This window comes from Bufo bufo, chromosome 3 (genome assembly GCF_905171765.1).
Source record: "Bufo bufo chromosome 3, aBufBuf1.1, whole genome shotgun sequence".
NCBI classification, from domain to species: Eukaryota; Metazoa; Chordata; class Amphibia; order Anura; family Bufonidae; genus Bufo; species Bufo bufo.
The window spans coordinates 285,012,169-285,030,053 of record NC_053391.1 but is presented as its reverse complement, the minus strand read 5'-3'; the positions used below and the strand labels follow the sequence as shown (position 1 = coordinate 285,030,053).

General features: G+C 41.7%; 1 protein-coding gene across 3 annotated transcripts in view; it reads right to left on the bottom strand.

The window, feature by feature from the left end:
- TNNT2 (troponin T2, cardiac type) overlaps window positions 1-17,885 on the bottom strand; it is a 565,716-nt gene that overhangs the window by 206,118 nt on the left and 341,713 nt on the right. For all 3 annotated transcript variants that reach the window (XM_040424168.1, XM_040424165.1, XM_040424169.1), the window contains one exon: window positions 6,642-6,752. In XM_040424168.1, coding sequence (XP_040280102.1) covers window positions 6,642-6,752 — 111 coding nt within the window. The remainder of the gene's footprint in view (window positions 1-6,641; window positions 6,753-17,885) is intronic.

The window sequence follows — 17,885 nt, the reverse complement described above, 5'->3', positions numbered from 1 at the left end:
GAGCTGTAATGCCCGTCACTACAGAAGGGTCACTTGTGTGCTGTCGTTTCCCCTTATTTATGGGGAGGTTGGTATGAGTCATCTGCATAAAATATAATGTAATGTAATGCTATGTACTTCCCTGTTACTGTGAAATGTGCATGTACAGGCCTGCTAGGGGTGTCATTCCAGCTCTTAGTCACTAGAGGGAGCTAGGGAGCCCTAGTTTATATAAGGCCCAGTCAGGGAAAGGAAAGGGAGTTGAGTTGAAGTGAGAGTTGAAGTGGGAGCTGAGGTTGGAGATTAGACCATGTCTGAGTTAAGTCCAGGCCTGGAGCCTGCAGACCAGGAGAGGGTATTGCAGTCCCTGTAACCGGGTTCCAGATCCAAGGAGAAGGTTCCCCTCCTGAGTTTATATATGCAGAAGCAGGAACACCACAGTTAACCAGCCTGAGGAAACTGAGAGAGACAGAGGCAAGTCCAGAAAAGCAAGAGGTACTAAAGACAACAGAGGAGGTACTTGATAATTATAAAACCAAGGATATACGCCAGAGCTAGGGCATCGGGCCTTGGAGAAGAGTTTCTATGTTCCAGGATCAGTCAGGAATAGAGTGCAAGCCGCCTGTACTGCAAGTCCTGTGTTTAACACTCTGAAGTCACCTTGCTATATATTGCCTGCATCAAATGTATTGAAACCAACTGTCTTCAAAGGAACTGCGCTTCCATCTATGTCCATGTATGATGACTACTAAAGTTTGAGTTCTGTTTTAACATCACGGTGTTCCTCAGTTATTCCTGCTATCAGCAAACGGCGTGCCACCGTTTAATTGGCACTGGCGTCACGAACTTTACTTATCATTACCTGCCCTTGCAGAGAGTCAGCTGTCTCAGGTTAGTGGTCACAATTGCACTACAACACCCAGGAACACTATTAACCCTAACTTGAGTACGCTGCATGCTCAGCTGTAGGCCCTCACCTCCAATGTTTCATATGGTCTGCTCAGCTGTAGGCCCTCACTACAATGTTTTATTGGGTTTGCTCACCTTCAGGCCCTCACCTCCAATGTTTCATACGGTCTGCTCAGCTGTAGGCCTTTACCGTCATTGTTTCATATGTCTGCTCAGCTGTAGGCCCTCACCTCTAATGTTTTATGGGGTTTTCTCACCTTCCGGCCCTCAACCATAATGTTTAAGAGGGTCAGCTGAGCAGCAGGCCCTCACCTGTAATGTTTTAGAGGGTAACCAGCAGGCCCTTGCTCCTAATGTTTTTTGAGGGTCAGCAACAGACAATTATTAATAATTTTTAAAGGGTGTGTATGATGCCCTCCTTTATGTGTAATAAAAGGTGCATTGGAGTGCCTGTTCCTTGTAATTTTTGGCAGGCCTTTTACTTAGTGCATAGACTGTATGAGTGTAGGAGTCCCACTACCTGAACAATTGTAGCACCATGTGAATGAGGCCCTCCTTTATGTGATATAGAGGCTGTATCTCTTTTTCCTTGTATTTTTTTGGCAGCACTTACACTGTATATACAATTGAATCTACAAGAAAGAATGTTTCCTAACAATTTTTCCTGTATAAAGGATTTTTTTTTTGTGGGGGCGTTTTTTTTGTCAGTCTGTAAAAGTGGCGTACAACTCAGACAACATGGTTCACAGAAGCGATATTGGTGTCCAGATGCATCCAGACATGGTCCCCCTGCTGTTCCTGATCGATTTCAGAGGTGTTTCCATCGCTTTCAGACCTTTTCCTCATCCGAGCAGGGGGTGCCTGGTCGCCTCCCATTGACTTCCATTATACTCGGATGCTCGGCCGAGTGCACGAATATTGCGATGTGTTCGGTCCGAACACCCGAACATACGAACACTTTGGTGCTCGCTCATCAGTAGGTGTGATGTTATTTACATGGGACTCTACGGCGGAGGGAGGGAAATAGTGTTATTTACATGGGACTGTATGGTGGAGGAGCTGTGAGGGGGTCACAGTCTGGGGCCCCCAAGATGAAACATATGATACTCCAATTGGATACATCTGTGACTACATTGAATAAGCTATAGTGATATAACATGCAGTTTGTGTGACTGGCCACTAGAGGCCCTTAGTCGGACAGCCCCTTAGAACTAATGGAGCGAGATGTTGACAATTAATATATAAAAAGAAAAGTAATCTTATAGTTGCACCTGATTGGCTTTCTTATTGAAATAGACCATAAAAAATAGCTTCTTATTTATTTTGTGCATTTTGTTATTTTGTTGCCATGTCCTAACTTCCTGGGAAAAGCTACAGGGGCTGGAGAAAGGAAGTGGCAGGAGGACAGAGAGTCGGCAGTTGGAGAGCAACGGATTCAGACATGTCTGCTAAATTGTTTACCTGAGGTGTCCTGTGATCAGCCAGAGATTGAAGGCTTTATCCACAGCAAGCAAGGGACGATTGGTGAATATCTGCTGCCTGCTAAAGAGGATCTGTAGTCTTCATTTATAATCAGGAGCTGAGGAGATCAGAGGCCTGCCTGCCCTGAGGCCAGCGGTGAATCATCATCAAGAAAACCAAGCTGCCATTCAAGCCTGCACTGGAGATCTCAGCCTGAAGCATTTTACACTCGGTTAGTGCGCACTTTTAATAGGACTTAAATCCTGAGCTCAGGTCCCTCCCTTCAATCAGGGTGAGGACAAGTTTTGGCACCGCTGCAGCAATTAAAGCTTTACTGTGACAGCAAGTGGATCCACATCCTAGCTCTGGAGTTACAAATAGCCACGTGGATGTTCAAGGGAGTCTAGCTGAGGTGGGGGAGTGGGCATTACCGGCATTTGGGGGGATAGTATGGGATTTTTCTGTATTTGGCCTCTGTGAGCCACAGTGCCCCTCAGCCGAGATCCCAGGTACACAGACCCCAAATTTAGTGTTGATTCCTAGTGGCTTCGGTTCGCTGTGTTTGGTTAGGAGATACTGCCATATTTTGTGACATTTAGGCAAAGTATGAATATTTAAAGGTACAGTACCTAAATTAGGGAATTCCCGGCTGGGGTCCCACTGTGGACAATCTTGGGTTGCTAACAACCCAGAGAGTTTGTATCAGCCCTTCAGTACACCAGAACATACCTCACTCAGTGTGGTCCGGCTGGATCACTGTGTACATTATATTGTATATAGTTTTCTCTTCTAAAGTCAGTAAAATTATTTTGGTTCACACAGCTCACTGTCCGTGCATTCATTCTTGTATGGTTCACTGTATCCCAACGGACTCCCTCGGGTCCACCTCTTACAGAGCTGGGGAATCATAATTTCTGAGGACACTAAAGGGAGGATTATAACTACAGGTGGCACTACAGTGGGCATTATAAATAATGGGGGCACTTCAGGGTGAGCATTATAACAGTAGGGAGCAATATAAATACTGAGGGCATTGTATGGGCATTTTAAATCCAGGGGACATGATAGGCATTCTTATTACTACTGGGGACTCTGTAGGAGTGACTTATAGACCCACCTTATTTCTACTAAGAGCACTAAGTGACAACACACATTATTAGTTTCGATTTCCACCCCCTTGGCGGTGTGCCTTCTTTGTTCAGTTACCTATAAAACTCTGTGGCCCTGATTTAGCATACTTTCACTCCAGAATTCTGGCATCAAAAAGTTGCGACTTTTTGGCACCTGACTGTGCAAAATTTAAGCGCTTGGGCAAAAACTTCCGACTTTTTACACTCACTTGAGCAAAATTTTGCGACTTTTTGCATTTGTACACCACTCACTCCAGTTTTGTAGAATGGGTGGGAAAGTGGGTGTGGTTAGCTATGTTAATGAGTTTCACTCCAGATTTATCATAGCAAAAAGTTGCAAAAAAGTTGCAATCTCTCTCCAGGAGGAGGGTGGAGTAGGAAAACTGGAGTATCTTCTCTGGACAGAAGTGTTAGGTTTAAGGACAAGCCAAATTTATCAAACAACCTGTGACATTTGATAAATGTCGCACAATGTACTGCAACACAGACTCAAGCAAAACTGACTTCAAATATTCCTCTCATGATAAATTCCCCCCTGTATGTTTTCATAATAAATGGGGAGATTTGCTTGAGACTGGGTCTTGTGCATTTACCCCGAGCTCATATATTCTTTTATCTAATCAGGAACCGTGCTGGAAAGGCAGAAGAGCGTGGATTGCGATCACACATGCATGTAGAGATTCTAGGTTTAGGCTAGGTCTACACGACGACATGTGTCACGCGACAATAAGTCGCGCAACACATAGGGCACAACTACACTGCAACATGCGTCGCGCAACAATTTTTAGAATGGTAGTCTATGGTGTCACACTGCGACATGCAACATGCTGCGACTGCGACGCAACATTCGCAGAAAAATTGATCTTGAATGTTTTTTTTTGCGACTCTCGTGTCGCAGCATGTCGCATGTCACAGTGTGACACCATAGACTACCATTATAAAAATTGTCGCGCAACATTGGTGCGACAAAATGTCGTGTAGACGTAGCCTTAAGTCCCAGGACTAGTATGTATTTTTCTTTCTGTTATTCTTTTATTTTTCTTATTTAAAGCCATATTAAAAGGCTATACTATAATAAATAATATATAATCATATAATAATAATAATAATAATTATTATTATTATAATCAAAAAGGGCTTACTATATTGAGAATAGTATTTTTGTTTATTTTTTTTGCTAAAACCTATTTATTTACAGGCACAATATACGGTTATAAAGAAGCTGGTAATATTCATTAGCGTTCTAAAAACAAAACATTATTCTCAATATGATAAGGACATAGACCTTTCTTATGGGATAAAAAGAAACAAAAATATTTGAGGAATTTTTTTTTTTTTAATACCTCTACGAAGATTCAAAGCTGGGATCTCTTCATGGAAAACCAATCGCTTAACCCCAAAGCTATAACATTACCATACAAAGATATCTGTTTTTCCCATGCTTATAAACTAACGCACATTAGTGGTGTGTTTATAATCATATATTGTGTCGGAATAAAGCAGTAGTATGTAAATTACAGTATTTTTCAATATAAGACGCACCGGCCCATAAGACGCACCTAGGTTTTAGAGGAGGACAAGATATTTTTTTTTTTTCAATAGCCCTCAGGTCAGACCACCAATCAGACCCCCAATGTTAATAAGAACTCAAACCTCAGATCAGCCCCCATTGCCTCATATTATTAGCCCCCAGCAACCTCTCATCAGCCCCCAGCAGACTCTCATCAACGCCCAGCAACCTATCACCTGTGATTAAGTGTGATTGCGGCATCTAAACAGTGAATAAGCGCGTGCTGCCGGCAATTCACTTTAATACGCTGGGTTTCTCTGAACAGACTCAGAGTATTAGATCTGCAATTCTTATGTTGGCCAACATAAGAAATCAGCAATTCACATATTACCATGCTCCTGTAGGGAGTGTGGTAACATTGAATTAAAAAAAATTGTGAACATAGTAGCCTCCAACACTGCCTACAAAAACATAAAAAAAGTTTTAAACATTTTTAAAATTATTAAAAGTTAAAAATATATAAAAATTTAAATCCCTCCGCCTTTTCTTAGATTAAAAAAATAAATACATAAATAATAAAAAAAAATATATAAACATCATGGGCATCACCACATCCAAAAACACCTGAATTATTAAAATATTAAATGTTTTCCCAATACAGTGAATAGCGTAATGGAAAAAAGTATCAAAATGGTCAATTCAGCATTTCTTCATCCCTTCTCTTACAACAAAAAATTCAACAAAATGTAATCAAAAAGTCACACACACTTCAAAATGGTATCAATAAAAACTACAGATTATCCCACAGAAAACTCCTGTCCTGAATAGCGAAAACCAGACGGATCCTTTATGCTGCCCATTGACTTGTATTATGATGGAATGCAAAACTGAATGCCTCTTAAAGGCTTCCGTGGTGCATTCCGTTATATTCCATTTTAACAAAATCCATAACAGAATGGCACAGATACCCAAACCCCAACGATGAATCTTAACTTGAAAAACACAAGTTTGCTCAACCCTAGTTCTGAATCAAAGAAATAGACCATAATGGCAAGTGATTGGCTCCAAAGACAGCCAAAATGTTTTTGTTTCTTCTGGATGTTTGGGGCCCACTAATATAACTGATCCTGGACCCACCGGAGGATCCTCTGGTACTCTGGTGGGACAGTCCATCCCTGGGTAGTCTGCCTCCATGGTAGGTATTCTTTTGCCTGATACACAGGGCTTACAGGACTCCTCTTTTACTATAAAAATGGGATGTATAGACACACCTAATTGTGTGATAGATGCATAGCCATGGGGCAGGTTTATTATATGTAATTTCCGAATTGCCCTGGACCAAACAGAAAGTTACTTATTCTACTCAATTTTATATTTAAGGGACTACCAGTAAATTGTTTTATAACTATACTTTTAGAGTCTGGCAGCCAAGTAATTATTTCATGGTTTCTGTCCCTGGAAAATGGATGGGGAATATTTGTACATGGGGTTATTACAGACCATGCCAATACCAATAACTATAGACACAGAATGAAGCACTCTATCCCATCAAGTAAGGTTTGTAAAATACTTGGTGCATGCAGTTAAAGCATGGTAAAGCATGGATGATTGACCCAACTGTCCCACAAATCAATTTATATTTATTTCTATACCTTTTGAAGATAGCCGCCAAAGTGGAGCATGTTTGATAGTGCCTTTTTTTTCTTGTTATCTTCCTCAGCTCGTCTCCTGTTTTCCTCTTCTTCTTTGCGAGCACGTTCTTCCTGCATAAGAAAGATGAGGTTTAAAAAAATGCTCCAGATTACTGGGCAGCTGCAAGTTTACATTTAAAGGGATTAAATGCAAACAATAGTTGTAGTAATAGAGCTGCAGATGGGTGAGTAAAAAGCCAAAAAGCCAAACGCTCGTCTGAAAGGGGCCTAAGTATCTCACTGTATGGGATCAAGTGTGTCCCTATGACCCTGCAGGACTTCTAAAACCTGAAAGCAGACTCTCTTAACTGCAGTCTGCTTAAATGGAACTTGTGATCTGAAAATGACTTGCTGTTTAAACCATGTTTTATGTTAAACAGACACTGTCAGCATGATCAGCCCTATTAAACCAGACATACCACTTGGTATGTCTGATCATGCTGATTAAAATATACCTTTCTATGCTAAACAGCTGCAGAGATATCTGTGTCATATGCAAATGAGCAAATTTGAGCACCAGAGGGAGGTGCTGAATCATTGGAGCACTCCTTGGTAACACCCCTTGTGCTCTACACAGTCCTCCCTTCTCTTGGTTGACAGGGCTATACATGAGTATGCTGAGTGAGAAGCTGTGTTCTAACATGTACATGTCATACTGTAGCTTTACCACATGAAATAAGCTTATATACATATTACTGCTTTATTCACAGGCACAATATATGATTATAAAGACATCAGTAATGTGTGTTATCTTTCTCAGCATAGAAAAACCATTCTTCTTTATGTAGAAAGGCTATATCTTAGTGTTAAGTGGTCATCCTTGCATGTAGAGATCCTAAGTTCATTTACCAGAAGAGATGTACACTGCTCAAAAAAATAAAGGGAACACTTAAACAACTCAATGTAACTCCAAGTCAATCACACTTCTGTGAAATCAAACTGTCGATTTAGGAAGCAACACTGAGTGACAATCAATTTCACATGCTGTTGTGCAAATGGGATAGACAACAGGTGGAAATTATAGGCAATTAGCAAGACACCCCCAATAAAAGAGTGGTTCTGCAGGTGGTGAACACAGACCACTTCTCAGTTCCTATGCTTCCTGGCTGATGTTTTGGTCACTTTTGAATGCTGGCGGTGCTTTCACTCTAGTGGTAGCATGAGACGGAGTCTACAACCCACACAAGTGGCTCAGGTAGTGCAGCTTATCCAGGATGGCACATCAATGCGAGCTGTGGCAAGAAGGTTTGCTGTGTCTGTCAGCGTAGTGTCCAGAGCATGGAGGCGCTACCAGGAGACAGGCCAGTACATCAGGAGATGTGGAGGAGGCCGTAGGAGGGCAACAACCCACCAGCAGGACCGCTACCTCCGCCTTTGTGCAAGGAGGAACAGGAGGAGCACTGCCAAAGCCCTGCAAAATGACCTCCAGCAGGCCACAAATGTGCATGTGTCTGCTCAAACGGTCAGAAACAGACTCCATGAGGGTGATATGAGGGCCTGACGTCCATAGGTGGGGGTTGTGCTTACAGCCCAACACCGTGCAGAACGTTTGGCATTTGCCAGAGAACACCAAGATTGGCAAATTCGCCACTGGCGCCCTGTGCTCTTCACAGATGAAAGCAGGTTCACACTGAGCACATGTGACAGACGTGACAGAGTCTGGAGACGCCGTGGAGAACGTTCTGCTGCCTGCAACATCCTCCAGCATGACCGGTTTGGCATTGGGTCAGTAATGGTGTGGGGTGGCATTTCTTTGGAGGGGCGCACAGCCCTCCATGTGCTCACCAGAGGTAGCCTGACTGCCATTAGGTACCGAGATGAGATCCTCAGACCCCTTGTGAGACCATATGCTGGTGCGGTTGGCCCTGGGTTCCTCCTAATGCAAGACAATGCTAGACCTCATGTGGCTGGAGTGTGTCAGCAGTTCCTGCAAGACGAAGGCATTGATGCTATGGACTGGCCCGCCCGTTCCCCAGACCTGAATCCAATTGAGCACATCTGGGACATCATGTCTCGCTCTATCCACCAACGTCATGTTGCACCACAGACTGTCCAGGAGTTGGCAGATGCTTTAGTCCAGGTCTGGGAGGAGATCCCTCAGGAGACCGTCCGCCACCTCATCAGGAGCATGCACAGGCGTTGTAGGGAGGTCATACAGGAACGTGGAGGCCACACACACTACTGAGCCTCATTTTGACTTGTTTTAAGGACATTACATCAAAGTTGGATCAGCCTGTAGTGTGTTTATCCACTTAAATTTTGAGTGTGACTCCAAATCCAGACCTCCATGGGTTGAAAAATGTGATTTCCATTTTTTTATTTTTGTGTGATTTTGTTGTCAGCACATTCAACTATGTAAAGAACAAAGTATTTCAGAAGAATATTTAATTAATTCAGATCTAGGATGTGTTATTTTTGTGTTCCCTTTATTTTTTTGAGCAGTGTATTAAAAACATTTTTCAGTTTTTTTTCTCTCTTATTTAATTTGTAATAATAGACTACACTATAATACATAATATATAATCATATAATATTATTAATAATAATAATAATAATAAAAATAATAATTATAATAAAAAGGCATTACTATATTTATATTTACTTAGAAACCTAAAACCTATTACTGGTTTATAAGATTATAAAAAAAAAAAGCTTTTTTAGCATAACATTTTTTATTCTTTATATTATAAGAATATAGACTTCTATTACGTGTTAAATGTGGAACAACCTTACGATTGTTACATAAAAAAAAACTGAGCACTTTCCATTAAGCTATAGCCTTTTCACATAAAGAAGACAAGTTTTTTCTATGCTTAGAAGCAACTCACATTACTGGTGTCTTTACAATCATCTGTTCTGTCTGTAAATAAAGTAGAAATATGTGTTATTTTTCTGAGCATATCTCAATGTGATAAAGCGATATATATATATATATATATATATATATAAATGAATCCAGAAAATAGACGGCACTCCAGCAGGATAAAAGTGAAGTTTTCTTTATTCAACCATGCGGTGCAACGTTTCGGCTCCAAAAGTGAGCCTTTCTCAAGCAGAGATACAAACCAAGTGAAGGCAAATATATAGGTGACTTAATGAGTATACAAATCATGTGACCATGTGACCATGCAACGTATGCAAATATTTTTATGCTGTGTTATGAGGAAGATGTCGTCTATCTGTCCCACCACTTCAGTCATGTGCTGAGGTGGTGGAGATATATCGACGACATCTTCCTCATATGGACAGGTAGCGAGGCGGAGTTGATTGATTTTCATGCCTTTTTAAACAGCCATGACCCCAATCTGCAGTTCACTCTCGTCTATTCTAGTACGGATATCCAGTTTTTGGACACCAGGGTTGTGCTAAGCGGTGGTGTACTACACACAGAATTATACACCAAACCCACGGATACTAACACCTTCCTGTGTTATAATAGCTCTCACCCTAGGAGAATGGTCCAGTCACTCCCCTTTTCCCAGTTCCTTAGGGTTAAACGTGTCGTATCTGATGAACACAAGTCCAATGCGACCCTGGAGTCCTTGGCTACTAGATTTCGTGATAGGGGTGACCCGAAACGACTACTAGATCAACACATGGACAGGGCACGCAGTCTTGACAGGGATGGATTACTGTCCCAACGGAAAACCACACAGAAAACTGCTAGGATTCCGTTCGTGTCAGTCTATAGTGAACTTAGCCCCTCAATTAATAAAGTTCTCAGGAAACATTGGGATCTCTTGGGATCTTGTTTCAAGGAGATACCAGAGTTTCAACATCCACCACTGTTCTCGTATCGGCGCTCAAGGAATCTCCGGGACCAGTTGGTTAAAGCAGACATTGGCTCTAAAGGGTCCTCCAGACAAACTGCATTGACGCAGCCGGGTTTGGGCTGTTTTCCCTGCCTGGGGTGCGTCAATTGCAGATACATTCGTAAAGGGAAAACATTTATACATCCCCATACGAGTGAATTCTATAATATTTTGTTTCATCTTACATGCAATTCAAGCTACGTTATTTATGTGTTATCCTGCCCATGCAATCTGCTCTATGTGGGTGAAACGACGACTGACCTTAAGACCCGCTTGAACAATCATCGCTTGAGCATCCGGAAGAAACGCCTCGATCTACCGGTATCTAAGCATTTTTCTGAGGCTAGACACAGGGAGGGTGATCTGATGGTTTGGATCCTCGACCATGTGCCTCAGGCCAGACGGGGTGGAGATAGGTCAAGGCTACTCAAGCGTAAGGAACTAAGTTGGATCCATAGGCTGAATAGCCTGAGACCAAATGGATTAAATATAGAATTTAACTTTGGGGATGTTGTATGAGGTGTGGCTTGCCTCTTGTGTCTAGCAGGTTGTGCCACGGTGACTTCTTATACACACTGAGAGAATGTATTTCAAGAATCTGTTGTTTCAACAGTAAATTTACCTTTTTTGTTTTTTATTCACAGATCACATGCACCCATTACCTGGAGGGTTGGAGCTTAAAGGGGTTGTCCGGGATTGGGGACATTGCTCTAATAGTACAAGTGTGGCATACACATTACATACAAGCAGGTAGTACCTTTGTCCCAGATTTCTGCAGCCCCATTTTCATCTTTGAAATTCATGGCCGGAAGTTACTGTTTTCTTCTCCTCAGTGACGTACCGGGTCCCTTGCAGGCAAGCAAAGCTTCCTCTTCCGCTGCTCAGGGAGCCCGGTGACGTCACTGGCAGCAAATGAATCGAGGTGAATATTGATGAGGGGGCGGAGTTACAGCGGCTGGCCGACATCCCACTAAGCCCCGCCCATTAACCCGCTAAGCCCCGCCCCAATGAATTGAGGTGAATATTGATGAGGGGGCGGAGTTACAGTGGCTGGCCGTCATCCCGCTAAGCCCCACCCCTTAACCCGCTAAGCCCCGCCCCTCCAGTCCAGTGAGCTTCTGAATGAATTGAAGTGAATATTGATGAGGGGGCGGAGTTACAGCGGAGCAGAGAGACAGCTGTAACCACCTGATGCTGCGCTGCCCCAGGACCCACAGGGCAGTGCAGCCGGAAGTCAGGGAAAGATAAACAATGAGTGGGGGACCGTTGGAGCCACATAGAAGTGGCAAAAATAGCTGAAAATGTATGGAGGCCTTTACTTAGATGTGCATTGTAAGTAAACGTGTTTTTTAAAAAAAACATTTGGTCCCGGACAACCCCTTTAAGGGTGAAGTGGACGCATCACTTTATACGAGAGGGTGGCATTACCAGAAGCCATGCGTTTCTTTTCTTTTTTATTATGAAAAATTTTTCTGTTGGTTTTATATACTTGCACTTTTTACACTACCGGACCCGGCGTGCACCTGGGGACTGTTATATATATTCTGTCATAATAGCCTTGATGGTGCTGTTGAAATTATTCCATCCTTCTGGTATAGATTTGCTCCCTGTGACACCTGTGCACCTGTAGGAGGAGAACCCTCATGGGGATGATAGCGACCTGACACCCTTGACAGATACCCCTCTCTATACCGCGGCTTTCCGTGGAGTCAGTGGGTTTTTGTTTGGGTATAGTATGTGGACGATCTGGTTCTCAGGCTGTCCGTACTAGTCTGGATCGCGATACCCTGATTTACAGCAGGTCTGGTGTTTGAAAATAGGGTATGGGCATTTCTCCAGTTTCCAAGATGGCGCCTTGAGACCGGATGAACACTGGGCATGCGCCGCAACGCACCTAGGCTGTATTGAGTGGCGCTGTGATGACGCAAGAGCAGAAGCTGGTTCTGATGATGCTCGGCGTTCTCCAGTTGCCATCAGTCCCGGATAGATGTTATGCCGCGCCTGAGCAGTGGTATGTTTACCACTCTAAATGAACGCATGGAATGGGCCCCTCTCTGCTTACATGTGTCCCTCTGATCGTCCCTCAGCTCCTCCCTTGGTATGTTTTACACTCACTGGACGCATCCATCGATTGTTTACCTTTATGTGTACCTGATCGATGGGTCTGTCCCTTCATTCACTTATGTATGCAAATGTCAGATATATATAATTATTTCATTTGCCTTATTATGCACTTCTTTTATTGTATTTTATCATGATTCTGATGTTGTCATTTTTGTAACACGCCCACTGGGTGTGGCATGGTCACATGATTTGTATACTCATTAAGTCACCTATACATTTGCCTTCACTTGGTTTGTATCTCTGCTTGAGAAAGGCTCACTTTTGGAGCCGAAACGTTGCACTGTATGGTTGAATAAAGAAAACTTCACTTTTATCCTGCTGGAGTGCCGTCCATTTTCTGGATTCATTGATTGGGGTAAGAGGTCGATTCCCCTGGAACGTGCACCCACACTTTTTTGATTGCAGTCAGCTCCGCCATTTTTCTTCTATATATATATATATATATATATATATATATATACGCACAGACTATATATATATATAATATAGTATATGTATTATGTACAGTGCTGCCCATAATTATACATTTTGGACTTAAAGTTACTTTTATTCAACTAGCAAGTAATTTTTTGATGGGAAATGACATAGGTGTCTCCCAAAAGATAATAAGATGATGTACAAGAGGCATTATTGTGGAAAAAAACACATTTCTCAGCTTTTATTAACATTTGAGCAAAAAGTGTCCAGTCCAAAATTATTCATACCCTTCTCAATAATCAATAGAAAAGCCTTTATTGGCTATTACAGCATTTAAACACTTCCTATAATTGCAGACCGACTTTTTGCATGTCTCCACAGGTATTTTTGCTCATTCATCTTTAGCAATGAGCTCCAAATCTTTCAGGTTGGGGGGTCTTCTTGCCATCACCCTGATCTTTAGCTCCCTCCACAGATTCTCAATTGGATTCAAGTCTGGACTTTGGCTGGGCCACTCCAAAACGTTAATGTTGTTGTCTGCTAACCTTTTCTTCACCACTTTTGCTGTGTGTTTTGGGTCATTGTCATGCTGAAATGTCCACTGGCGCCCAAGGCCAAGTTTCACTGCAGACTGCCTGATGTTGTCGTCGAGAATCCTCATGTAATGCTCTTTTTTCATGGTGCCGTTTAATGTGATTAGGTTCCCTGGTCCATTGGCTGAAAAACACCCCCGAAGCATTAGGTTCCCACCACCATGTTTGACAGTGGGGATGGGGTCCTTTGGGTTGAAGGCTTCTCCTTTTTTACGCCAAATGAAGGAAACATCATTGTGACCAAACAATTCAATTTTTGTTTCATCTGACCATAACACAGAAGACCAGAAGTCTTCTTCTTTGTCCAGATGAGCTTTTGCAAAGGCGAAGTGAGCTTTTGTGTGCCTTATTACTTGCTGGTTGAATAAAAGTAACTTTAAGTCAAAATTTGCCAGGGATATGAATAAATATGGGCAGCACTGTACGTGCTAGGAGATAGCTCTGCCCTGAGCAGGCTGATGTCTAGCCCTGTCAATCAACAGGAGAGGTGTGTGTGTGCAGAGCACAGTGTGTGTTACAAAGCAGTGCTCCAAGGGTTCAACTCCGCCTCCTTGTGCTTGAACTTGCTTATATGCATATGAATAAAAACACAGATATCTCTGCAGCTGTTTAGCATACAGACAAAAGAAATGTATAGTTTTAATCAGCATGATCAGCTATACCAAGCAGTAGGCCTGGTTTAATATGGTTGACCATGCTGACAGAGCCTCTTTAAAAATATTTTAACAAATGTTTTTTTTTTTTTAATTTTTCATGTCAATATCTACTTAAAACAAAAAACTATATTTGTAGTTGCGATTAAGCCAGTAGGCACCAATTTTTAGTATGTACAGATAATTTTACTACAGTTACATTTTGATGACACATTCCCTTTAGCCCCTTCTACCTCGAGCCAGTTTTCACCTTCCTGCCCAGGTCATTTTTTGCAAATCTGACATGTCATTTTATGTGGTAATAACGTTAGAACAATTTTACTTATCCAAGCCATTCTGCGATTGTTTTCCCATGACACATTGTATTTCATGACAGTGGTAAATTAGATTTTTAAGAAAATTTCCAAAACCCACTTTTTAAGGACCACTTCAGTTATGAAGTCACTTTGGGGGCTTACACAGTAGAAACCACCCATAAACGACCCTATTATAGAAACTACCATGTCCCATTTAAAGCCCCAATTTGCTTGTTTTTTTCAGTTTTACCTAATAAAGCATTTTTGAAAAATAATTATGTTTTTGTGTCTCCATTTTCTGAACCCCAAATTTTTTTATTTTTCTACTAATAGTCTTGTGCAGGGGCTCGTTTTTTGAAGGAACAGTTGATGTTTTTATTGGTACCATTTTTAGGCACATACGATTTTTTTGATCATTCAATATTACACTTTATCGGGCAAAGTGACCACAAAATTGTCAGTTTTAGCGCAGTTTTTATTTATTTATTTTTACAGCGTTCACCTGTCAGGGTAGGTCAAGTGATTTTTTTTTATAGAGCCGGTCATTACGGATGTGGCAATACCCAATATCTATACTTTTTCTTATTTTTTTAAGTTTTACACAATAAAAGCATTTTTGAAACAAAAAATTATGTTTTAGTGTTTCCATATTCTGAGAGCCATAGTTTTTATTTTATTTTTTGGGCTGATTGTCTATGTAGCGGCTTTTGCAGGATGAGGTGACAGTTTGATTGGTGCTATTTTGGGGGTGCATATGTCTTTTTGATCGCTTGGTATTACACTTTTTGTGATGTAAGGTGACCAAAAATAGCTTTGTTGGCACAGTTTTTTTAATTTTTTTTATGGTGATTAGCTTAGATGATGTGATATTTTTATAGAGCTGAATGCGATGATACCAAAAGGTACTTTCACACTAGCGTTTTTCTTTTCCGGTGCTGAGTTCCGTCCTAAGGCCCCTTTCACACGAGCGAGTATTCCGCGCGGATGCGATGCGGGAGGTGAACGCATTGCTCCCGCACTGAATACCGACCCATTCATTTCTATTGGGCAGTTCACATGAGCGGTGATTTTCACGCATCACTTGTGCGTTGCGTGAAAATCGCAGCATGCTCCTCTTTGTGCGTTTTTCATGTAACGCAGGCCCCATAGAAATGAATGGGGTTGCGTGAAAATCGCAAGCATCCGCAAGCAAGTGCGGATGCGGTGCGATTTTCATGCACGGTTGCTAGGAGACGATCGGGATGGGGACCCGATCATTATTATTTTCCCTTATAATATGGTTATAAGGGAAAATAATAGCATTCTGAATATAGAATGCATAAATAACCTACAGAGAAACACTGAGAACTATTAAGCTAAAAAATATCATTTTATTAAGCATATAGTTAAAAACATATACAAAGAGATGACGAACAAATGCAGAAAGTGCAGTACAATCCTGGGAGAGTTTATCCAGTATGACAGAGTAATAGGGCAAGTGACCAAAGATGTAAGCGCCTATACATAGAAAAGCTCCTATACAACATATGCACTAAAAAGAGTATCCACTATTAATAAGAGTGCAACTAATTGCATCAAGTATAAAGTGCAAGTGCATGTTATCTTTTATAGATAAAGGGGAAAATATCAACCCTCAAATGTGGATCTTTTTAGATGTATAATTGTATTTATACAGCCAAATGTAACAGATAATAAAGTGCATGTGCAAGCTGTAGGAGATAATAGATAAATAACATGACCAAGGTTGGTACAAGAGGCAAAGAACCGCAACAAAAACAGTCAAGCATGCGGTCCAAACAAAACAAGGTCACATACCGTATATGAGAAGTAACAGGTCCAGAGGAAGACTGCACACCCCGACGCGCGTTTCGATTTGAAACCTTCCTCTGGGTACCTTTGGTGATGTCATTCCGGTCATCACATGATCCATCACCATGGTGATGGATCATGTGATGACCGGAATGACGTCACCAAAGGTCCTGTTGCTGCACAGAGATCAGATGAAGACAGAAGGAGATGCCGGGCCGCGAACAAGTGGACTAAGGTGAGTTAAATGTTTTTTAATTTTTTTTAACCCCTCCAGCGATTCAGAATGCTATTATTTTCCCTTATAACCATGTTATAAGGGAAAATAATACTATTTACAGAACACCGATCCCAATCCTGAACTTCTGTGAAGAAGTTCGGGTTTGGGTACCAAACACGCGTGATTTTTCTCACGCGAGTGCAAAACGCATTACAATGTTTTGCACTCGTGCGGAAAAATTGCGGGTGTTCCCGTAACGCACCCGCACATTTTCCCGCAACGCCCGTGTGAAAGAGGCCTAAGGGCTGTATACCGGAAAAGAACTGATCAGTTTTATCCCCATGCATTCTGAATGGAGAGTAATCCGTTCAGGATGCATCAGGATGTCTTCAGTTCAATCTTTTTGACTGATCAGGCTTTTCAGAAAACCGTAGCATGTTCTATTTTTACCTCCGGCCAAAAATCAGGAACACTTTGACTGAACACCGGATCCGGCCTTTTTCCCATTGACTTGCATTAATGCCAGATCCGGCGCCGTGTGTTCCGTCAAACCGGATCCGACTTAAAGTCCATAAGTTAAAGTCCATAAATGGCGGATCTGTTTTTTCCAATGCATTTTTTCATTGTGATCAAAATCCTGTTCAGGATTCAAATGTAATCCGTTTTCACAAGTTTTTTCGGATCAGACAGGCAGTTCCGGCGACTGAATTGCACGCCGGATTCAAACAACGCTAGTGTGAAAGTAGCCTTATATGTCTACTTTTTCAACTATTTCACTTTAATGTAACTGTGAAGCACTTTGGGCAACAACATTTCAATTAAATGTGCTATATAAATGAATAAAAGTTGTAATGCATTTCTCACTCTATCAAGCTCGCCATGTGCACTTTTTAAATTTGATCAATCAATTGGTTAGTGTAATGTTTACTATCTCTACTCACTCCAAACACACCACACAGTTACTCTGCCCACTCCATAAAGTTACTCTGCCCAGTCCAACTTTCCACAGTTACTCCAGCCATTCGAACCACTCAACGGTTACTCAAGCCACTCCACCCAGTTACTCTGCCCACTCCAGTTGTAGACTACTGGTGGAGGCAAGAACACTTCACACAATTTCCCCAGAAATTGTAGATTTTCTAGTTGTCTATAGTGTGCGTTTAATAAACATCCTTGACATATACAGTACTCCATCCGAAAACTGTTTCTTTAGCGTAAATTTTAATAATCAGGGACCAGTCCTCATCTAATGTCTGTATAGTGTGTGCGTGTAATACACACCTG